The sequence below is a fragment of the Sebastes fasciatus genome, chromosome 3 (assembly GCF_043250625.1).
Source record: "Sebastes fasciatus isolate fSebFas1 chromosome 3, fSebFas1.pri, whole genome shotgun sequence".
In the NCBI taxonomy this organism is placed as follows: domain Eukaryota; kingdom Metazoa; phylum Chordata; class Actinopteri; order Perciformes; family Sebastidae; genus Sebastes; species Sebastes fasciatus.
Genome location: NC_133797.1, coordinates 42,472,831 through 42,498,249, shown reverse-complemented (window position 1 = coordinate 42,498,249; position 25,419 = coordinate 42,472,831). Strand labels below are relative to the sequence as shown.

At 41.6% G+C, this 25,419-nt stretch overlaps 1 protein-coding gene across 1 annotated transcript in view; it reads right to left on the bottom strand.

Annotated features, from left to right (window-relative positions):
* The window catches only part of lcor (ligand dependent nuclear receptor corepressor), a 110,138-nt gene that overhangs the window by 11,982 nt on the left and 72,737 nt on the right, over positions 1-25,419 (bottom strand). Inside the window, exons 3-6 of the mRNA XM_074631245.1 lie at positions 24,133-24,212; positions 19,891-20,002; positions 9,298-9,768; positions 2,364-2,454 (exon numbers count right to left, since the gene is read on the bottom strand). Coding sequence (XP_074487346.1) covers positions 2,364-2,454; positions 9,298-9,768; positions 19,891-20,002; positions 24,133-24,212 — 754 coding nt within the window. The remainder of the gene's footprint in view (positions 1-2,363; positions 2,455-9,297; positions 9,769-19,890; positions 20,003-24,132; positions 24,213-25,419) is intronic.

Genomic DNA, 25,419 nt, shown 5'->3' with positions numbered 1-25,419 from the left:
GTTTAATGCTGACGGGTTCAAACGTTTTTACACTTTCAGTGGTTTGGAATAAGCACTAGCAGAGAGTCAAACTTCATTAACGAGCACATCCATTATTGTAGTTTTTATATTATTCTGTAGCTTATCAGTGGTGTTCCTTATGTAATCACATCCGAAGTACATATGTTTTAATGTTAAAATGCTATTATCCCAAGCCTTTCTAAAACTGTTTTGTTTGCCCTCTTGACCTGACGTAGGTTTCTGCATAATGACGCTGCTTCATATATACAGTATAGTCAGTGTTTATTACATACAGTAACATGCTCCCAGTTTGGTGAAGCAGACAGGAGTAGCAGCATGGAAGCTAAGTAATATAATGCTGTGGACGCCACGTTAGGTCAGATCTGAAAGTCGCACAATAACACAAACAAACTAACCGATGGATGCAGCGGTGAACCAGTAACTCCCCTGTTCTGAGAGGTCAAATTACTGTTTTTGCTAATGGAGTCTGGTGGCTTTGAAAACAACGTAGATAACCACCTGAGCTTCCCGTCAAAAAGGGCTGTAAAATGTCTTTTTTTAGATCTTTTTTTTCAGACTTTTTTTTCAAACATTTTTTCAGACTTTTTTTTTCAGACTTTTTTTCCCGACATTTTTCAGACTTTTTTTTTCAGACTTTTTTTTCGTAAATTTCTTTAGATCTTTTTTTCCCGACATTTTTTCAGACACTTTTTAGATCTTTTTTTTTCAGACTTTTTTTTCGGACATTTTTTCAGATCTTTTTTTTCCAGACTTTTTTTTTGAAAATTTTTTCAGATCTTTTTTTTTGGACTTTTTTTCGAAAAATTTTTCAGACTTTTTTTTCGTGGTGAACATATTCTAAATATAGCGTACACTTAAACTGATTTTGATTGATATTTTTTTAGGCTGCTGCTCCCGTCCACGACGGGTAACTGAAGCCGTCATATCGCTGTCTTCAAAGCCACCAGACTATATTGATAAAAACAGTAATTTGACCTCGCATAACGCAGTAGTATACTTACAGATATTTCCAAACGTAGCACAGCTAACTCTGACTCAGCTAGTGCCAGCGTTCACATTATTAACGACCTTATTGATTAACTTACCTTGGTAACAACAACACATTGCATGTTTCAGTGAGGCATGAGCAGAGGTGAGCAGAATGCTTACAAATGCAGGGTTTCTCCTGCATACAGAAATACAAGGCGGCCGCCTCCGTCAAATGTTGCCCCGCCTCCAGCTCTCGACAAAACTGTGATGGGTGTCTTCATGGAAACACTATTGTCTAATATGCGTATTGAATTGCACTTGATGGATTTCTGTCATTTGTAGCTGCAATTGCGTTTGGGAAAGCCGCTCCATGCGCCTCCAACGTTACATGTGTGCCTGAACAGTTTCATAATGAACCGAAAATACTACGCTTCTCACCGGGCGTGTTTCCTCTGCGACGGTCCGCACACTGCCGTGGTTGGACTCAGAAAGGCCCGGGCCTGGGGTGAAAGGGGCTAGCGGCTCCCACGGCCCCCAAAAGTTCAGGATGGTACTACCTCTGGCTCATTTTGAGCCAGGAAAACCCCTGAAATACAGCGCACCGTTCTTCTGTTGGCAGTTTAACTTGCGCCCTGTGGTGCTGCTTCATGCATCCTTTCCAGAATGTTACTAGTGCTTTTGCATGCTTCCTCCCAGTTACTGCATTTCATTTCAAGTCTTCTGCAGGCTGCTCTGCAGATGTGCTGAAATTTGCTGTTGGTACTGTGATGCATTCATGTGCTATAATGCTAGAATGTCAGACTTTAGAGACTTGAATACCTTGTTTAATGTAGGAAGCAATAGAATTGACATCCTGTTTAATTTTGGGGGCGACAGCATTTTACAGCCTAAGTTTCAGATGTCACAACTCCATACCAGCGCTTGAAAGCACCACACACACACAGCGACACAGAGCACCTTGCATCCCTGATCATGTGTACCGGTTATATAACCAAAAGAGGCAGAGTACTCGTAGCTTGTTGCAGGTAGGGAACCGTCTTCGGTTAAGTCTGATGGTATCTGCATGGACGTGCAAAGGCACATTTGTTAGAGAACTTGATAAGATCAGCCTGTGGTGGTTGTCATCCTCTCGTGAAATCAATCTTTCTACTGCGGTTTGGCATCTGGATACAGAGTCAGAGTATAACATCGTCCCCTCGGGCCAAATCTCCACACAGAATTTAGTGTTAGAATGACAAGTGCTTTGTGGGAAGTGCAGTGCAATAACACAACAGCAGGGACTACTTTAACCTCTCCCATGTTGTTTTAGGCACATGACCGCGGCGCTCCTCTAACGGAGGCCAGTTTGACTAGGACTAATCCTGTTATCTTACCCTTTGACCCCGGGCTCAGGGGAGAAGCCGGGGAAGGTTTTGAGGTTGCCTGCGCTGTGGTTCTTCTTGGTGGAGAGGTCCAGGACGCCATCTGAGGATAAACACATACAGGAAAACAAGATTTAACACAACTGAGCTCAAATCCTATTCAAAGCATGTCAAAGAAAACACGGCAAGTCACAAATGGAAATACTTCTGATTAGGAATTTGTAAAAGTTCATAATTTTGCCGCGACCGGCTTTAGGTCGGCTTGGAAAGGCTCTGGGCGAAGGTGGCTTGCGGCCGCAGCTTAACAGCGCTCACGTCCGGCCCTCGCCGTACCGTGACGGCGCTCCCTGCTCCCGGTGCGACTGTTGACCGGGGCAGACTGTCCTCAGTGTGCCCCAACCGCGTTGTGCCGCCGGATCGGGGCTCGGGGTCTGCGACGATGTCGGCAACCCACCCGACCCGACATGAAACACGGACCAAGGAGTCTAACGCACGCGCGAGTCAGAGGGTGCAAGCAAAACCCTGTGGTGCAATGAAAGTGAGGGCCGGCGCGCGCCAGCTGAGGTGGGATCCCGGCCCAGCACCGTAGAGTGGTATCATTGCGAGTACGAGTACATGAGCACAGTATCGGACCCGATACCCGATACTGGTATCGGTATCGGTGCATCCCTAATATCAAATGTTTCTGTAAAATGTAGTTGTGTAATTGAGTTTATAAAGGGACTGTTTGTAACTTCTTACATGTATCGGGTCGGTGTCCCATGTGTCTACGATGTTCAGACTCAGACTCCAACACAAACTACACGGAAGCACCAAAACCGCAAAGTTATATCTAGTGTCTCCTCACTGTGTTGAGCGATGCTCCTTCATGTCTATGTAGAGCGAGCACAAGCGCCAGCAACAGGACGCTGACTTTCTTTGACTTAACGGCCACAGGTGTCGCTGTTAACAAGACATTTCTGATTCTTACATAGAGTCCCTTTAAGTTTATCAGTTGTTACCCAACTTTAACAGATACTCCTGCTGCTGTTTGGTGCTAAACCACCCGGATATGACCCTTTGTAAAAACACATAAAAAACAGTTCACAAACATGTACAGCTGAAAATGTACCGTTTACTTCCATCCATCTGTTTTAATGCGCATTTTAAATGTTCATATAAATAGTTCAATGGAAAAAGGCTTTTTTTTCAATGCGCTCGACTCTCAATATTCACATAACTGTAGTGGATCACAAACTGCATTAATTCAGTCTCTGACTATCCAGTATTAAATGATTGAGAAGGTTCTATCAATATAATCACATAAAGGAAATCTGTTCATTTACTTTAACTAAACGGTCCCCAGAGGAACACTGCTCTTTCTTTCTTTCCTTCTTTTAAAAATGTACCTTGTATTGTTAGGAAATGTATTCCATATATACATGACTTAATAAAGGAGCTTTTTATTCCTTTTATCAGTGGTAAGGTAGAGTTAAAGGTTGTGGATCAATGCCCAGACAATGTAACGTATGTCCTTAGGAAATATTCTTACATAAATAAGGTTTTATTCTTTAATCATGTTGACGCAGTGATGAAAACGCTCCACTTTCAGCTTCAGGTGCCTCGAATAGCAACGATTCCCACTGATGAACAGCATCAGAAGTCTGTTTGGAGACCGACCTCTGTGTCAGTAGTTTATCACGTCGGTTATTTCTTGCCACATTCCTGATGATTTTTTCAGATATTTTTATTTAATTAGTAAGATCTGTTTTCTTTTAGCATATTCATCCAAAAACATGTTGTTACCTCCCTTTTCACCAGACATGTTTAACGCCTTCTTATACAGCAACAATAAGAATGATTTGGATCACAATCAGGATTTGATTAACCTGAGCGGTTCTCTATATCGGCAACTGTTCTATAATTGTGTTTATTAACTAATAAGCTAAGAGAGTAGCTGCTTTTTTCTTATTTACCTTTTAAAACAAAGCTCATTAGTGAAGACGAATGAACGAACCAGAGGCAGAAAGAAAGATCAGATAATCCTGTGAGTTATATATATGAGGCAGGATGCTGTGGATCTGATTGTTCTGTTTATTAATGAAATCAATCGGCATCTAATGTTAACAGCTTGTTTATGTGTGTCTGCGTATGAAAACGTATGTTTTTTTTTCTTATTTCTGTGGTTAGATGACAGAAAAAGCTTGAGATATTATGTTGTGTATCTTCTGCGTGATTCAGAACAGGTGGACTGTCTGTGACACTTTAGCGATGAAGTCTGGGAAACACGGCAACATGCTGTGTGTGAAATCTCACTTTACTTGTGAATATGTTTGTCAAGCAAATCAGGGCACCGCACACACGAGCAGAAAATATATATATCATCATAAGAGGGGACATAAAGTTGAGTGAGATTTAGTTTAGATGTGATCTTTTTAAAAATACGGTTATTTTTTTTCAGCAAAAATTTGTAAAAGTGTGTTTCTGCAACTAAGGTTACTTTGACTCCTCCAAATTATTATTGTTTAATTTTAACCATCAGAGTATGTAATACATATAAACAGGTACACAAAATGACATACTGTTTAGTGGTTAAGATTTCCATCTGTAACATGTTTATTTTTTATGGTTCTCATCACTTAAGCCTCGTCCACACCAGGAACGTCAGCAGCGCATGGCGGCTGCGTTGTCTGTTGTTTTTTATTTCACCGTCTGTGTTAACAGGTTAGAGCAGCCTGTCACAGACAGAGAAGGTGATCTATTGACTGTATATTGACATCACATCAGCAACATTACCACAGTTTCAATGTGTCTATCTGTAGGATAAGTTACAGAGATGAAAAAAGTAAATACTTATTCTTAAATCAACACTTACTGCTTTCATTTCAAAATAAAAGCCCTGAAGTGTTTTTTTTTCTGTGGACAGAAGTCCGTCATTTGTTAACACAAGGCTTTTTTTCTTAAATATGTGCAGGACATTGTTGTAGAACATGCAGTGACTTGCAGAGCTCCATGAATGAATATAGTACAGGGTTTTAATGGCAGATTATTTACAAATTACCACACGTTTCTGAACCTTTCTCTGTCTAAAATAAATATAAATGATATTTATAATGAAATGAAATAGCCATTATGAAAGGTAAACTCTATGTAGAAAGAAAGGGCTGCAGCAGCAGAAACGCAGCTGGTGTGAACACCTGACGCGTGAATCACGCAGCCGCCACGCGACGCACGCAGCCGCCACGCGACGGCTCCGTTTAATGTTTTTCCAGACCTTTTTTTTCATGACTAAAGAGCTGTATTAAATCATTCCAGGTTTGTATAGGACGTGCGGTAACCCTGCAAGAATATGGATACGATTTTATTTGTATCTGATGGTTTTGACAACAAAGTCTTAAAATGATTGTTTTTTAATAAAGCCTGACATTATAAAATACACACAGAAATGCCAACATATACCAATAAATTTAACTCCGTCATCCATCTCAGTGTTTTGCTGGTGTAATCCCTAAAGTGCAGCTGACCTTCTGAACCCTCTAACCCCCCACAGCCCTATATGGGCACAGGACTCGTGACTGCCGCACTAATCTTCAGGAGCTTTTTGTTGTTTAATCGGACAAAAAAAGAAAACATGAGGAGATATTGTGAGTGAAGAACAGCCCAAAGGGGACACAAATAGATTAATCTGGTCATGTTAGTGGTAGTATGTACGTATATACATTATACACATGTGAAGAGTTTATCTAGGAACCAAAGACCAAAGATGTGTGTACACAGAATTTTGGTTCTAAAATGAATCTTAATCAAAATGCACTCGAGTCACAAAGTGTCCAGGGATAACAACCATGATAAATGACACTAATGAGGTCCTTCCTGAGCTAATGAACATGTAAATTAACATCTCCAGCTCCGTTAGCATACTTGTTTTCATATAACTAGACTAGAGTACAGTACATCACTAACCGTGGTTCCATCAACATATTTTTATGCACATTATTCAGTATCGCATCAGAAAAGCTGTATGGAATCGGTAGAATGGAGACAGCATTCAAACACTCGGCAGTCCTTTAACTCGTTGCTCTCGCTACCACTATCGGCTGCTCTGTTTCAACAACGTTTAGCCTAAATGTGCATGCGAGCTGAAATTCAACCAATTGTTTTGTTGTGAAATGCAGTGACTTCAAACCAAGTAAGAGTAGAAGAGGTGTGATAGAGGAAAAGTCTGCTAGCCGCTAGAATAATGAATGCAGTGTATAATGCCATAGGTTGGCTTAAGGTTATAGTGGTGACTAGCGCCTCCTCTCCCACCAAAAGCAGTCAAACACTGACAGCCATGCTTAAAGCGTAGCCTATATCGCCAACTTCTGATGAAACTGCGCTTCAAAACAGTTGACGGAAATGCATTATTCACTTTTTTGGGCGACATTTCAAAGGTTCACTTAAAAATCGCTTGACAATAGAATAGAAACACAGCTACTGTTTCTGAAAGGGACTGTGAAGGTACTCCAAGTAATGTGACCGCAAAACATGCTACTTGTTGGGGTCGTGAGATATTTGGCACGTAAAATGTGGTAAAAAATAGAAATATCCCAAAAATGATTTGAATGCACGTTGCCTGTCAATATCAATATCTTTCTTAATTATGGAATGTTTTGTCAATTTTTTATTTTAGTAATTTATGAATTGTTTGACTGTAGGCAGTATAGACGCTCGCTGTTTTTGTCTCCACCAACTAAACTAAATGTTGTCTCTTAAGCTGCTTCACTATGTTCAACAGCTCGTCTGTAGCTGTGTCTGCTGTGTGTTGCTGGGCAGGTTAGTGCACAGGGTTCATCACAGCTGGTTTTATGAAATAGCTGCATGCTGCTGCTGGATACACGGTTGACGACGTACTGAGACTGAACCGTACAGTAAACGTGTCGGAACACTAGAGAGCTGCAGAGCTCCGTGTGGGTTCATCACTGCATCCTGTCACATTATATGTTGGAATTTCATTCATTGTTAATGTCAACATTTTAAATTGGTGGAGCATTTTCATTTTAAATAAGTGTGTGCGTGTGTGTATATGATCCAGCTTTGAGGATAATCAGTCCGAATGTGTCTAAAAGGTGTTCTGTGTTCATGAGAGAGAGAGAGAGAGAGAGAGAGCGAGAGAGAGAGGGAGATAATGTGCGAGCGTGAGGTGGACGTAAATGCCTAAATCTTTTTTTGTAAAAATGTCCGGAGGCTTACTGTAAGCAGATTCCAAAAAGCTGGTATTAAAGTGGGTGAGCGGTCACACGGTGGTTGAGGGGTTAAAACAGCGAGCTGACGCTGATCAAAATGCCGCCGACCCCCCCGCTGGTTTGGTTTGATTAAATGTAGATTGAGCTCAGAGCTACATTTCAGAGCTGCGAAGGTTCAAGTGATCTGATCATATTGAGCCCAATATGAATGTGTTGAATGTCTACAGTCATCTGTCTGCAGTTACACATCAGATGATACAACATGTTCCATCACCTTGACACTATTAACAAAACGCTCGCTGTCAATAAGAGAAGCGATAACGTGAATCAAGGATCCAATCATAGTCAGTGTGACTCAAAAGAAGTACTCGAGGGTGGCCCGTACTCACCGGTACGCATTACCGCCACTTCCACGTTTTACTCCTCGGCGTACCGTGACTTTTTCTTACGCGATTCTCACAAACCCAATATCTCCTGGTATCTTTTACTCACCGTAGAAATTCAGAATGTAGGCTAATAATGATCGCTGATATCGGCTGTTACACACTCCAACATGTGAATATGCTTTTATATATGTCTCACATGCTTCTTTCTCTTTTCCTGCCTGTTTACTACATTCTATTCTCATGCAAATATTATACCCAATAACTACCAGTAGCCAAATCTGAATTGAGATGGATAACCACCATACTACACAATACTACAAGCACAGATACTTTAATTACCTATGATGAAAATGCAACATGGGATCTCTATAGATACGGTAAAGCTGTTGCCTAGGGATGTCACGAGAGGAAACTTTCCTGTTCTGTGTTTGATCACCGGCAAAATGTGGGATTTCATTCTTCAAACTAGAAAATTAAGAAAATGTCCCTTTAAACAGACTTCCTAAATATGAATTAAACAATATACTGTCAAAAGGGCCTTGCTGCCTTCACAGTAAACTGTAAACACATGTTCATTTTACAAGATTGTAGATTTTTGACACTCCAAAATTCTAATTCTTGTATTATTTTAAATGGTAGTAACAGTATAATTAAAGTCAAATGTTTGGTAGGGATGTGACGGTGAGGACATTTCCCCACCGGTTAATAAACTTTACACCGGACGTTATACAAGAAAAGATGACGGTCGATATCTGTGCTTATTTTGACCTTTAATGTTGCTTTCGTTGCGATGCTGCAGGTTTCAACCAGCTGTAAACGCTCCGTCCTCCTCACGGCGATTTCCTCGTTAACGTTACGGTTCCTTTATAGTACTGGTTTTATATCCCATGTATTGCCAAAATAGGCGCTTTTGTTTTTCGCTTTGACACCAGATCCTTCGCCATCGTCTTGTCTGTCAACTCTCTCTCGTGTGTCTGAGACGCCGTACGGAGAAGATGCATTCACTTTCAGTTTGTCCGTCATATGACTATGTATTGATAACACGGCGCTGATACGCCAAAATGAACTAAATGTGTTTTATTTCTATTCAAAAAAAGAAAAACGACGATGGGTACGTAATGTTACCGGTGTGTGCCCGACCACCGTGTAACACCGGTAACACCGACTATGGCGGCAAGCCTACTGGGGCCAGGAGGTTATTGAGGTTGTTTTTTTTTAGGGTTAAGAGATGCTCAAGGTTAGAATCTTAGGTGAAGTTTAAAATAAAGCCTGGCTTAGATAGTTTTGTATGTATTTAATGAAAGTCAACACAATACTCTCATAAGTGACAAAACCAGTATGTGTTGTTGTGCTCACCCTGCTGGCTGGGGTCTGGGTCGACCTCGTTCTTTTTGACGGAGAGGTCCAGCGGGCCGTCCTGGTCGGCCATGAGAAGCTTGCTGAGGACGGGATTCTGTGCAGAGGCAGCAGCCGTACCTCCTCCTCCTCCTGCACCGTTACTTGCTCCCGTGCCGTTGCTGCTCTGGGTGCAGGCGGGTGCTGAGGCGGCAGCAGCGGCGGCGGAGATGGGGCTGAGGCCAGGTCCCGGGGTCGGGGACGGGGAGGAGGAGGAGGCAGACGATTGAGGGGAGCTCGGCGCGGGCAGGGGCCTGGGCCCAGGCGGAGACGCCGCTCTCGGCAGGCTTTGGTCCTTCATGGTGCCGTTGGGCGGGGGCGAGTCGTCCTGAGTAGTTTTTGAGGTATATTCGGCAGCGAACTGGCGGATCATTCGCTGCATGATCTCACGAGCCACTAGAGGAATGTGAGGTTCTGAGAAACTTGGGAGGTCTGGAGAGAAAAACAACAGAGGAACAAACACGTCAGCATCCCGTCCTCTAGGAACTCCTTCAGTCATGTTCACCAGTTTATTTATCCCATTTCATCCTCAAAATGTAATCCTGATGCTATGCTGAAATAATCCAAAAATGGCTCAGAAGCAGCACTTAATCCTGCCTATTGACCACGATGAAAGCACCGTGATATCAGTGTGTACAGCAGATTACTGCCAGCCATCCGTCAGCTGGAGCTCTCATACCTTCTACCTACATCTTCCCAGGATTCTCTCTTTGTTTTCACTCTTACTCTTACGTTAAGCACTTTGTCACTAGAATTTGTACATCAGATCAATTTATGCATGACGGTTCAGCCATGATTTGTTCTTGAATATTGTGTTCACTAGAATACACAAATGGAGATAGACATCAGAGTTTTCATAGCAATCCATGATACCATAAAGTAGTGCTGCAAAACACTCACCAATAATCACCAACAACTTTGATGATTGAGTGATTATTAATCAAATGAAAATGCCAAATACTCTCTGTTTCCAGCTTCTCATAGTTTAGTATTTGCGTCTTCTTTCTGTTTTATATCAGTGTAAACGGAGTCTTTGTGTTTTGGCCGTACAAAATTAGCAATTTGAAGACATTGCTCGGGGCTTTCTGGGAAATTGTAATGACCATTTTCACAATTTCCTGTCAGATGATATCCTTTTTCTATCATTCCATATCATATCATATCATATTGTATTACTTCATATCAGTCTGATTTGATCATTAATCAGAGCACTTTGTTTGTTCCATTTGTAAAATACAAGTCCCCATCACAGTGAAATACACAATGCAAATTAAAGAACTATTTCAAAGTGCAACAAGTACCAGGAGACCACGAAGAGTCACATGTCCAAACCAAACCTCCACTTATCCCCCGCTGCGACAAAACATCCCCACATCAAACACCGTTCATTGATCTCATTGGTTCATACACAGTCATTTGTTATTAATGCATTAATCTGGCATTGTCCCAGATAAGTCAACTGCACTCATCTCTTTAGAACCAGCAGCTATATGATTTGGATATGTTGCGTGCCACTGAGTCAAACCCTAAATCCTCCAAACAATACATCAGCCCAAAAATCTAATCCTGAAGCTATGCTGAAATAATCCCCCAAAAAATCACATCTATTCTGCACTATATATATATATATATATATATACACATATACTGTATATGCAGCACTTAATCCTCCCTATTGAGCAACACTAAGGCACCATGATATCAGTGTACAGCAGGTACATGCCTTACACATCTGCTTTCCCAACATGCTTCCTGTTTCCTCAGTTATTTCAAAATATCACCTAGCTTTCCTCAACTCATTTGTGCAAGTTCGGTTTCACAGTTTGACTGCTGTTTTGTGGGCTCCAACTAAAGGAGCAATAAAGTAAATGTGTGAAAGCGACTGTAGAAACCACTGATTATCCATCGTACTTATTCATTTGAACTTTTGATTCTTGAGGGCGAGCGAACAGCCTGAGGCTCAGATGAGACTAAAGTTGACTTGTTAATGAAGAGCTCGGGTTGACAGTCGGCTTTAACTCAGTTTTAATTTACTAGTTGTTATCCTTGTTGGCTTGTCTTCTATTTATTCCTCTGGTTTATCCCTAAACTGTTTTAAACACTTTGTTTTGAAAAGTGATAACCGTTAACATCAAGATTATTCTGAAGCACTGTAAAAACACACGATGTTAACAAAAGAAAGTTACAGAATGTTTTACAGATGATTCAAACCGCCGTGACAACGAACACTGGAGATGTTAGACGTGAAGCGAAAACTGTCAAAAACAGCAAGGAAACAAAGAGGTTGAAAACAGATGGAGTGAAAGCCTGTCTGATGTTTTAAAGACGACAGTGAGCTGCTCTGAAAACACAAAAGAAATAAAATATCCTCCCGCATTAAATCATGAACTCCTAGAACTAGTGTCTAACTTGCTCTGCAGTCAGCTGCAATGACGTAGTGATAAAAGAGGTGGGAAAACTATGAACTCCGTGTACTGATCAACAAAATCCATTTGACAAATCAAATTTAAGGGAATACGGAAGTATTTGTCATCTATAAGCTTTTTATTCCAGTTTATCAGTTGTATCTCTGATGTTCTTCTATATCCTTCCAGCTGTACCACAGAGCGGTACGTAGGTGTTGTTTGTGATCGATTGCTTAATCCCGTGTTAATGTTATTTAACTTCTGTGCTCCACCTAAACATGGCTCTGTGTAATCCCTGCCACTGAAATGATCTCGTTGACATGGCACTAATAGAGCTTAAACTGACATTCTGTTCTGTCAAAGACCCAATAAGTTCTCCTTGTATGTAGATACACCGGGTGGCCTTTTTGTCCACTCTGCCACAATGGAACAGAAAACCCAGGAAGCGGTTTGGTTTGCTGGAAATGTGAATTCCACAGCTCCGTTTTGACAGGTGCAGGTTTCATGCTGCCGTCTTGGGAAACCTCCTGGGGAAACCCCAGCGTGCAGTGAATGTGTGTGCTGTGTTTCTAAGGAAATGGCTGTTGTGCGACACTACAGGTTTGTACAAATGTACACAAGAGTTGTCGCCTCGCTGCAACAAAGCACAGGGATTTGGCAGCTGCATTTTTATTTTCAGAAACATTTCCTTGAGTAGTTCAGGAATCCTCCCGTCCACCCGGAGATGGGAAGCTGCCTGAGAAAGGATGTAATGTTTGGTTTCCTCAAGCAAAGCTAAATTATCTATTTTTTACGGGAGTTTTGTGACTTTCAATCAGAAAGGAGCTTATCAGGCATACTATTCACTGGGATTGCAAATGCTTACATCCAGGATCTGAAATTCCTTCCTGCCACTGTGACAGACAAGTATTATTTTTTATATGCCACTTTTGAAATCTCTGCGCTAAATGAAGGAATAACATTTTAAATCTGATGTCATTCAATGTTCCATATATTTTAAACATAATAAACATTATATACACAGTGAATTACTGTGTTGGAATTACACCGTAGCTTCTGGGGGAGCCCTATTCCAGGGAGGGAGAGAAGGTACTGTACTCAGTACTGTACTTTACTTTGCTCTTGTCGGCTATAGTGGTTATTTGCATACAAACATACAATTTAAATGATTATGATTATTTAAATATTTACTTTGATTTAAAAAAAAAAAAATCTTGATAATTCTCTCTCTAATATCTATTTTATATTGATGTGAAAACATCTCCTTCAAACAACTGGATTTATTCAAGTTTATCAACAAAAACTTAATTTTACGAGGTAACATTTGAACACATCATGATAACGTTGTAATTTACCTTCACCCAATAGTCCTTTTGCTGAGCAGAGCTCTATCGCCTCATAATAATAACTCAATGGCACCTCCGTTAACGTTAGTATCTCCGTTATTTATCCATCAGGACTGTGCTGCTAACGGCTGCTAACAGCTAACGTTACTAACTCTCCTCCTGCTGATTTCAACACAGGTTTGTTGTTCACAGTGTCGCTTTATTATCAGGTAGAAATAGGGTGCGTCCCCTCAGGTTTAGTAGCGCCACGCTGTTGAGAGCTTTTTTTTCTCTCCACCGTGTCTCCGGTCCCAAACAAACTGAAACATGATGCAGCGTGCGTCTGCGTCATTGTGCAGCGTAACTGTCGGAAAGCATCAATGAGAGGAATCGGTAGACACGGAGGCATGAGATGCCGAGGAATCAGACAGCTACTGTTCTCTTTTATCATCCCCAGCGGTTTCCCTGTCTGCCAAAGCAGCGGATGTCCTGATGATTCCACCAGCCACTGCCAGCAATTTACCCGCATTTGGCGGATGCTAATTTCAGACCCTGGTTATGTGTCCCGCTCGGAGGACTAAAGGCTGGTTGTGATTAAGATGAGCCTGTAGCTCGTTGTCTACCTCACTACGGGTAGAAAGAGCCCTCGTTGGTGTTTTAACAACGTTTCTCTGATGAGTTATTGATCCGGGAAGTTTGAATATGTGAATATCTTTCACACTTTACCGAACTATCCAAGTTAGCAAAAGCTTCTGCTGACACCGTTCTGCTTTGTTGGGCCGATATCCAATGGGAAGCCTTGATGAGTAACGTCATGACAACAACTCTGACTAGTCATAATCAGGTTATAGATATCTGTAACTGTTATTTAGGATAGTCAGAACTGAACTACAGATATCTCTAACTGTCCTTTAGACTAGTCACAATGACGTTATAGATGTCTGGAATAAGAACTCTGACTAGTCACAATGTAATGTAGATATCTCTAATGTTAATTCCAGATAGTCAAGCTGAGTTATTAAATGTTAAAACAGCTTGCCCTGATGTAGTAGACTGTTTCCCCTTTATAGAATTAAAATGACTTGTTTACAAAACAACATGTGATTATTGTTAAAGGGATTGTTACTGTATCATCAGAGAACGTTGCGTACGGCAGATCAGTTACGTTGGCTAACACCCGCATACCTTCAGGTTGATAAATGTGCACTTGTTTCACAGTGTTTGTGTGCCTGACAGGTCTGTTACTGTATTAATGTGTGTGTGTGTGTGTGCGTGTGTGTCCCGTCATGCCGAGGCCTGTGTGACTGTTTATCGGTCTATGTATGGCAGCTCCACAGGCAGCTCTGCCTGTGTGAGTGAAGCCAGATTGATTAGGGCCGAGCATTGATTGGACAGACATCTGCTTCCTCCCTCCCTCTCTCCCGGAAAAAAACCAACACAAGCTTCCGTCTCCCAGGCTCAGCTCTCCTCTGTCACTAAATATCTGCCTGCCTCAGGACAGAACATGATACACTATTATATATCATTATGGCAACTCAGCAAATATTCTGACTTTGAATGGGTGCCGATTTGAGACCTTCACCGAAGCTGACGGTGCAGGTAAATACAAGCACCATAAAGAAAGTTAAAGCACGTCATCCATCACTTCTGAATGTGGATGAACCAGGACTCTCATTTACTTTAGGTTCATTAAGCAGTTTGGAATAATAAATAACAGAAACCTCTCTCCGTATAATGCAATACCGTTCATCAGCACCAACAACTACATCCTCCAAAAGGATTAGTCATTTGAATCAATACCTCTAAATACAGAAAATAACATATAAAAGTGAGTCTTAAGAAGAGATTTAAAGGAAGATATTGAGTTTGCCTGCTTGAGATCCTCAGGTAGGGAGTTCCACAGCTGAGGATGGCAAAAGCCCGTCACCTTTGTTGACCAGTTTGGATTTTGGAACTGTTAATAGGATCTCCTGCCAGAGGATCTCAAGCATCGATCAGGCTCATAGGGAGTCAGCAAATCACCGATATAGGCAGGAGCCACACCATTCAAGGCTTTAAAAACAAGCAGTCAAATCTTAAAATCAATTGTAAAACTCACAGGTAACCAGTGACGGGCAGAAGGATCGGTGTGATGTGGTCACTTCTCTTGGTACGAGTTAAAAGCCTGGCAGCAGCGTTTAGTATTAACTGTAGTCTTTAGACGTTCCGCCTGCTGATACCAGAATAACGTAAATGGCCTGAAGGGTAATCAGCCCCAACACGGTTCAACATTGCTGGAAGTTTGCATCAACCAAGGTGCAGTTTTATATTTGGCCCTCAATATTCAGGCTGCAATCCTCATGTGACTAATTATAGTTAGTCCTACAGTGAACAAGGCATCACCCCTGGTCTCATCTCTGGTCCCTAGTCAGCCTCTACGCTCTGCAACCCTGTCTCCCTATTACTACTACCTACTCCCTACGACTACCTACTACTACTACCTACTCCCTACGACTACCTACTACCTACGACTACCTACTACTACTACCTACTACTACCTTCTACTACTACCTACGACTACCTACTACACGTCTGACTGATATTGGTATCACTGGTGTTGTACTCACATGGTTCTCCTCATACCTCACCGACAGACAACAATTTGTAAAACTGGACAATCACAGGTCAAGGTGCTCCGCTGTTTCACTGGGTGTCCCCCAGGGGTCAGTATTGGGTCCACTCCTGTTTATCATTTACCTCCTTCCTCTCGGCACTATCCTCCGTCATCACAATGTCCTATTCCACTGTTATGCCGACGACACACAGGTCTACATTTCAACTACACCCACTGCTGCCCTCCCACCCGCCTCCCTCACCGCCTGCCTACAACACATCAGGAGCTGGATGAGCAGGAACTTTTTAAAACTAAACAGCAATAAAACCGAGGCCCTGCTCATCGGCTCCAAAAACAACATCTCCAAATCTCAACCCACCACTGCTCAAAACCTCACCATTGATGGCTTTTCAGTACCATTCTCAAACCACGTCAAGAGCCTTGGGGTCACCCTGGACAGCACCCTCTCCTTTACATCCCACATAAAAAACATCACCCGGACTGCCTTCTTCCACCTCCGCAACATCTCCAGACTCCGCCCATCCCTGTCCCACTCCAGCACTGAAATCCTGGTTCACGCTTTTGTCACATCCCAAATCGACTATTGCAACGCTGTCCTCTCTGGCATTCCCATCAAACTACTCAACAGACTCCAAATCATTCAGAACTCTGCCGCCCGGATCATCACCCGCACCAAATCCTCCGACCACATCACCCCCATCCTCATCCAGCTGCACTGGCTCCCTGTTAAATCCCGGATTGACTACAAAAACCTCCTGCTCACCTACAAAGCTCTCCATAACCTCGCCCCCACCTACCTCACAGACCTCCTCCGGGAGTACGCCCCCTCCCGTTCCCTCCGCTCATCATCAACCGGACTTCTGACTACCCCCACCTCACGCCTCAGCACCATGGGAGCCAGGGCATTCAGCTGCTCTGCTCCCAGGTTATGGAACTCACTCCCCCCACACATCCGGCAGTCTGACACTATCACATCATTCAAATCCCTCCTCAAAACCCACCTGTTTAAACTGACCTACTCTCTCTAGCACTCATCATCACCCATCCTATGTGTCTGTACAAATATGTCTCTGTCATGTCCTGTTGTTTTTATATTGTTTTATCTGTCTATGTTTTAATTAATTCTTGTAAGGTGTCCTTGGGTGTCCAGAAAGGCGCCACCAAATAAAATGTATTATTATTATTATTACTACCTACTACTACTACTACCTACTACTACTACCTACGACTACCTACTACTACTACCTACTACTACCTACTACCTACTACTACTACTACCTACTACCTACTACTACCTACTACTACTACCTACGACTACCTACTACCTACTACTACTACCTACTACTACTACCTACTACCTACGACTACCTACTACTACTACCTACTACTACCTACTACCTACTACTACTACCTACTACTACCTACTACTACTACCTACGACTACCTACTACTACTACCTACTACTACCTACTACCTACTACTACTACTACCTACTACCTACTACTACCTACTACTACTACCTACGACTACCTACTACCTACTACTACTACCTACTACTACTACCTACTACCTACTACCTACGACTACCTACTACTACTACCTACTACTACCTACTACCTACTACTACTACTACCTACTACTACCTACTACTACTACCTACGACTACCTACTACCTACTACTACTACCTACTACCTACTACCTACTACCTACGACTACCTACTAACTACTACTACTACTACCTACTACTACTACCTACGACTACCTACTACTACCTACTACTACTACCTACTACTACCTACTACTACTACCTACTACTACTACCTACGACTACCTACTACTACCTACTACCTACTACTACTACCTACTACTACTACCTACTACTACCTACTACTACTACCTACTACCTACTACCTACGACTACCTACTACCACTACCTACTACTACCTACTACTACTACTACCTACTACCTACTACTACTACCTACTACCTACGACTACCTACTAACTACTACTACTACTACCTACTACTACTACCTACTACTACTACTACTACCTACTACCTACTACCTACGACTACCTACTAACTACTACTACTACCTACTACTACCTACTACTACTACTACTACCTACTACTACTACTACTTAGTAAGAAAACATCATGTTTGGTTTAAAATGACTAGGGTTGTTGTTATTAAGCTACGGATTTAAATTAAAATAAGTGAACGTTGACTTTTAGTTCCATGCGCGACACGAACAGCGGTCCTGTGTTTGTTGGACCAATCCACCACCCCGTCATCCTCCCTACGCTGACTTCTTTAGACTATAATTATTACAAATGTATTTTTGATACGTCAGAAACAAACGTAATCCGCAACAAAATACGTTTCCCTCGAAACGTCATTCACAAAGCAGTTTAGTTGTATGAGCTCTGATTAGCACTTTGGTGCCCAGTCTTTAATAGTTTGAGCTGTGTTCATGTATTTGATTGTGGTGTTTCTCTTGAGGATCGGTGTACAGTCCACCGGTGATATCACTAGTCTCCCGTCCTCAGCTCCTCAGCTCTCTGCCGTGTAAAATAACCTTCTACAGAGTTTCCTACATGGCCTCTCATAGGAATGACGGCACTGTTGGTACAGGTCGGGAAAGTGGGTCGGCCTCTCTGGCCCAGATCTTAACCGATTTCGGGTCTACCTGGAGGGCAGAGATGTCTTTGTTCCAATTGTGAAACTCTGAAAAAGTTCCATCCGATGTCCCTCAGGAATCCATCCCCGATCCCCTTTTTATCCAAATGACACACAACTTCACACACACCATCCTCAGACAGAGACGTGTGTCCTTCCTGATGAAAGCCTAGTTTTCCATAACTCAATGAAGATAAAACTAAAAGCTTCTGTAGTTCTGTGTTGTATTAAACACATGAGTTTGGTATTTCGGTATGTAGGTTGTGCTGTAGTTTAACCTGAACCCTTTCAGAGGTCTGAGGAGCCGTCATTAGAAACTGTTTGGAAAAGGGGCGGTACTTTCAAAAAGAACCATCTGTCAATCAAACTAACGAAAGGGAAACTAACTGAAGAGGAAATCATCACCTTCAGCACCGTTCTTTGCTCTTCTGTCAATGAAGAAATACTCTCCAGTTCTGATCTAACTGATGCTACTGCAGCGTCTACGCTAACCTTTTTAGGAGCCGCCATTGTTGTTTAGAACGAACAGTCGCCTCTCTGTGTCGTCTAGTCGTCTCAAGCCAAGGTCTCACAGGGTCTAACACACACACCTAACGCCACGCCTGTAGCTGAGTAGCTTCTCACAGGACGCCGATTGGTCCGTTGTCCGGCTCACCAGACACAAACACATTAGGTGGAGCCTGACGAGATGGATTTTCGTGAGTCATTTGATCCAACAATCCTCGCGTGATCTCGAGACATCGCAAGAATACAGCTGCCGTGCAAGGTTAGCTGTAGTTACCGGTGTGCTAAAACGGATGCTGGGATATCTTATTGTTCTGTTGAATTACTGTTTATTATCACCTGAAAAACTTTGAACAGTAGTTGACATCTTTGTAATAATTAATCTGCTGTAATGTCTCTGGTCTCCCCCCCCCCCCCCAACAAAAACACTAAACTACAGATATCCCAAAAGACAGCTGACTCTTTCAAAAGGCAGAGTTATCCAAAGTGTGGGCACACCTTAAAGACAATGTAAATAAGAACTAGTAGAAAAGTTTACACTGTGCAGAACGTTCTCACTACTCCATGACAAGAACATGTGACATCACCACGGTCTGGTTTTGTTGATCGTGCATGGGAGAGTTGATTTGTTTTCATATCATCAACGGAGGCGACGGCCGATTGCAACAAAAAGCAATAAAAAGCAGGATTTCCGCTGCGATCACTTCCATAATATTCCATTACTTTCCATAACAGAGCTCTAACAAACAAAACCAAATAATTGGTCTGGTTTCAACTCCAGTTAGGAGAGAAGTTTATCAAATGCAATAAATGTGTGAAATATATAATACACTCTGGTATTATATTCCATTATAGGGATAATTTTTGTGAAATTCCCTTCTACGTATATATTTACTGATTTCCCCCGAGAATTAACCAAATATTCTCTCTTGTCTGATATACACCAAGATAATGAAATAACTGATGAGGTGTGTGTGTGTGTGTGTGTGTGTGTGTGTGTGTGTGTGTGTGTGTGTGTGTGTTACCTTTTCTGTGGAACACAGCATTGAGGAAGTCTTGGGCCTGTCTCTCCAGCCGGCTGATCCGAGACTGCTCCGACAGCACCTGGCTGCCTCCACCCTTCTCTACGCTGTGCTCCTACACAGACAAACACAACGAGACAAATGAGTGAGTAAAGTTCTGTCCTGATCACATCCCACGCTGCTCCACCACCAGTTTCTTTTTCTATTGTGGTTGACTAACCACGTCCAGCTGTGGATGTCCATGCTTCTGCTCAACTCTGTGACAGGGTTCCCGCGGGGTCTTAAAAAGTCTTAAATCCAGTAACCTGAATTTAAGGCCTAAATATGTCTTAAAATGTCATGAAATGTCTTAAATACAATTTTGTCAGGTCTTAAAAATCATTAAAGTTACTTTCATTTAATTAAAGAAATTTATTTAGTTTCATATCACCAGTTGGATTTTATAAATGTTGTTGCAAGCGGCAGTCTATGTTTGTGAAAGCCGTTCCATCCGCCTCTTTACATGTGTGCTATGAACAGTTTCATAATGAACTGAAAATACTTTTACACTTCTCAGCGGGTGGGCTGGCTGGCTGGCTGGCTGGCTGGCTGGCCCTCACCGGGTGCATTTCCTACGCGACAGTCGGCACACTGCTCTAGTTCGGCTCGGGCCAGTGGGGGGGGGAAGTGGCTTGCGGCTCCGCGGGGCCGTGGAGTGAGTGCTCGCTGTGCCGTAAGGCGCTCCCCTGCTCCGGGCGCGACTCTTAACCGGGGCGGACTGGCCTCCCTCTGAGAGGTAGTGGAGTAGAAGCGGGCTATAAAGTTACATAAAATAGAAATACTCAAGTTAAGTACAAGTACCTCCAAATTGTACCTAAGTACAGTATTTGAGTAGCCTACAGTCCACCACTGCTAGAGCACAACGTTGTTTACAGGAGCACAAGATCTAGTTGCTTAATTTTGCTTTCAAAGTGCACCAGATTGATGCATTTAACTTTAAAATGTACACAATTTTAAAAACTGGGAAAACCTGGAACAAAGACTGGGAAAACTGCTGGAAGGAATGTGTTTCAGTGAATAAATTAATTTACTTTGCAAGTAATTCCAGGGTTCCAATTTTCTTTCATATCCTTAGTACTTTCTTGCCAGTATGGATGTGAAGTAGGTCTTAAATTGCATTCATAATGGTCTTAAAAAGGTCTTAAAAAGAAGACTCTTTCTTCTTTCTTAAATGTGACTTGTTGAAACCTGCGGATAGCCTGTGTAAGCCAACAGAATGTTTGTTGTAGCTGCAGGTCCATGTAGATGTCTCCATCCTTTTCCATTACAACACTTAACAGTGAATGTATTTGTCTGTTTGTGTCGATGGCAAGAGACAAAGCAACAAACGGAGATGAGATGAGAGTGTGTTTTTAAGGGTTTCATTATTCCATCCTCTCTTTATTTTAACCCCCTCAGCGCTCTCTCTATCTAGCCGGCAGTTGCACGGCTTCAGATCAATGAATCAATGATTCCCGCCCACCGAAGCTCCTCTGGCATTTCACAAACAAGCAGAGGGTAATAACAGTGAAGCAGAGCGAGCTTTCAAGCCCTAACAGAAGAATAAAAGATTGTATTGAGTGAGTAGAGGAATACAATTAAGGCTGCTGCAAATTTTGTCTTATTATTTGCCTGATGATTTGCACACTACGAGTGGCTAACATCATTATTGACCAGTCAGACTGAAAAGATCTCCTGGAATCCCTGCTGGGCTTTGTTAAATTGATTTTGCTCTATTGATTGATTTTGATTGTTTTTTGTTCCGTCCGAGCAAGTCTTCTGTAATTACTGTATTACACTCAGGAACTCTGTATGTACATACTCATGAAGTCGGTGAGTGCTGCAGCAACTAGCATGTGTTCTACAGAAAAAGGGACGCGGAGCCGGTAGAGACAGATGGGGGTTGATGGAGGGGGTCGGTGGCGAAGCAAGGATGTTTTTAGGAGACAGATGGCCGACCTCAGAGGTCGGACTGGGGTCAAGTTGAAAAACAAGCAACGGCAGAGGGAAGGACGCCCCCTCCCAACTTCCTTCCCTCCCTCATTCACTTGTTCATTCACATCCCAAAAATAAAGGAGAGGGAAAACATGGACAAGGAGTCCTTAAAAAGTACTCTGAGTAACGGAAAGCTTAGAGTTAACTGATGAAGAACGCGTGATATGATCAAAAGGGCCAGAACAAGCAAGTAGGTTGACCTTGAGTTGGGATTTTGTCAACAACCTTTGAGAAGAAACTAAAAGCAGCAGATATACGTTTAGTTTCCATTCAACTGTTGCACAAGTTTTAAGTACATTTCTGCAAAATAGAATAGAATCAGGGCTCGTTTCCATCAACTACCTTTATTGAAATGTATACAAGAGCATGTGATAAGATCAACAAATGAATTAATAGAGCATGAGTGACTGATCCATCTTTCTGCTTCCCTCCTAACATTTGTGTTTTCTCTTGTTGTTTTTTATGACTTTGTCTCTTTAGCCCCCTGTGGCGATGTCACACGTCAAGCCCACGTCTGGAGTCAAACAGCGGACGGTGCAGTTACCCCCCACGCCCAACGGTGCATCACATGAAAGCTTTGTCTACAGCAGGAGACACAGAAGCAGGTACCATGATGTCCATGTCTCTGCATATGTGTGTGTGTAGTAGTTGGTCCAATACACTCATTATTATTCTGCTCCGATCACTCTTTAACCGATGAGAAACTCTGAGAGGAGTCACTGCCGGCCTCTCTGCTGCTGCTGTGGGAGTCTCACTAATTTACACCCATGTCACCATCCTCCTCCTCCTCCTCCTTCCACATACACACACCTCCAAATCATTATGTCGCGTTCCTTTCATAAGCTAAATTGGGGTCAAGACCATGATGGTTGAACAACACAAATAACAAGTATGCAGGCGGAGGAGGAGGAGAGACAACGATGTGGAGCTTCCAGAAAGCTAAAAAATTAACAGAAAGTACTTCACAAAATTAGAATAAGTGCTGTATTAGGCGGGAAGCATCCATAGACATACTATACTATGACTTTTTAAAATTACTTTTTTCTACATGTTATACTATGATTTTTTTTTTTACTTTTTTCGACATACGATATGACTTTTTTTCCCTGTTCAGTATAATTGCTCCATTGCATTATTATTAATAGGGTCACTTTTTTCGACATACTATACTATGACTTTTTTTTACTTTTTTCGACATACTATATAGTATGACCTTTTTTTTAATTTTTCCATGACATTTTTCGACATACTATACTACTACTACTAGTCATTGTAAAGTATGTTGAGAAATGTCAAGGAAAAAAAGTGATAGTATAGTATGTAGAATAATTTCATAAAAAAGTCATACTATAGTATTTTGAATAATGTCATGAAAAAAGCCTACATACTATACTATGACTTTTTTGACATTCTCATAGGTCATAAAAAATGTTGAAAAACGTTCACAGTAAAACAAATAAATGTCATAAAAAAGTCATAGTATAGTATGTCGAGAAAAGTCAGAAATTGTCATAACATAATATGTAAAAATATTCAGAAAAGATGTATAGTATAGTATGTGAAAAGAGTCATAAAAGTCGTGTCGATAACAGGCATAAAAAGTCATAGTTTAGTATGTCGAAAAGTCATAGTATTATATGTCATAAAAATGTTGTAAAAATGTCAGAGGATTTTATGTCAAAAAATATGTCATCAAAAGTCATAGTATAGTTATAAAAACGCCGTAGTATAGTATGCCAAAAAAAGTCATAAAATAGTCACAGTATATTATGTCACAAAAAATGTCAAAAGTTACAGTACAGTGTGTCATAATAAATGTTATAAAAGTCATAGCATTGTATGTCAGAAAGATAGTATGATATGACGTGGCACCGACGCAGATAAACATAAATAAAAATGAGTTACAACTCATTGTTTTACATTACGTATAGTATTTCTAGTTTATCATTATTATGTAAAACACAATAACCAATTTTAGCGTAATTTGTTATTTGCTAAATTAATTTAAATGTTGTTGTTTTTTTACTTCATCGTCTTCCTCCACTTCTGAAACCAAACCCACAACAGCAGGAGTACTACAGTAATACCTAACATGCACTGATATTGGCTCAGGAACCCTCTGAACCCGGGACCTCAACGCTGTGAGGCGAACGCCAGAACACCCACCGGTTTCTGACAGTTATGGCATTAAAGTCATGTAATTCTACTCAGTAATGTTGTGATGTCTCCTACCTTGACTTTCTCGCGTCTTAAGCAGCAGAAGAGACAGTTTTCATCGAAGGACCAGTCGGACACTTCCTCGGGCTCGCAGTCTGGATAGGCGAGGGAGACAGAACACGGTGGTTTTAATCATGACAAACTCCAACTCCCATAATCCCTCAGTATTGCCCACTGGAAGCACACAGTCAGTGGAGGTTTGAGGCCTAAACAGACATCAGCAAACCTATGAGGTTGTGGTTTAACCCACAGATCAGTCCTGTTATCAAGCACAGTATGGAGCTCTGAAGGAAGTTTACCGTTCGCACTGTGTCTTACTCTTCATTAACTCAGTTTAAACATCCAGATACAGGTTGAATCTTAAAAAGCAGCTGTTTAATGAGGTGCAGATGAATCAACGGAGAAATCCCAACACTCCGTCTTGTTTTCCTTCAACATCCAGTCAAGCCTGCGGAGACATCTGAGGGGCCGCAAACAACGAGCGCATTTAAATGATTCACTTTTAATTACAGCCGATGATTAAATTACCGCGATGACTAACTTCACATGTCAAGTACGCTGCGTTAAAAACTAACCAAACCAGTGATTGACAGATGAGCTCAATTCTATATCGAATACATCGTTGCCTAAAGACCCTGCATGAATGCCTCTGTGTGTGTGTGTGTGTGTGTGTGTGAGTGTTTGAGTGTGCATGTAAATATGACTGTATCTGTTTGTGAAGTATTCATGCCCTAAAGCCCTATTTGCGAAGAACTAATTACCCCTTTCCGAGCCTGCGTTCTGTTAAACATGTTCAGTGGGATGAAGAAATGCACGGCTGTCTCCTGGTAGTTCGGCTGCTGCTCATCATGAAAGTGAAAACATCCTCCTCTCTCTCCTCACGGCTTCCCTCTCTCTCTCTCTCTCTACAAGGTGGAGAAGATCTGAGGGCATTTCACCTCACAGTCACAGATATCCTGGATAATTTAACAATAAACTGGTGGTGAGAAAAAAAAAAAAAAAAAAAAAAAAAAATTATAAAAATAACAAATACAAAATCGAAAAATTACACAATTAGTCAAATACATCGATCGAGGTATAACTGCAGAGTTTTATTTACTGTCGGGGTCCCTTGACAATATTAAATCTTGGGAACAATATAAGCACAAAAAACTCTCCTGCAGGCGTTTGCACAAAGCTAAAGTTTTATGCATGAATGAATGAATGAATGCAATAAGTATAAATGCACAATCATTTGTTTTACAAAGATTAGTAGATTTATTGATTAGTAGAATGACAGAAAATTAAAAATGTCACATTAAA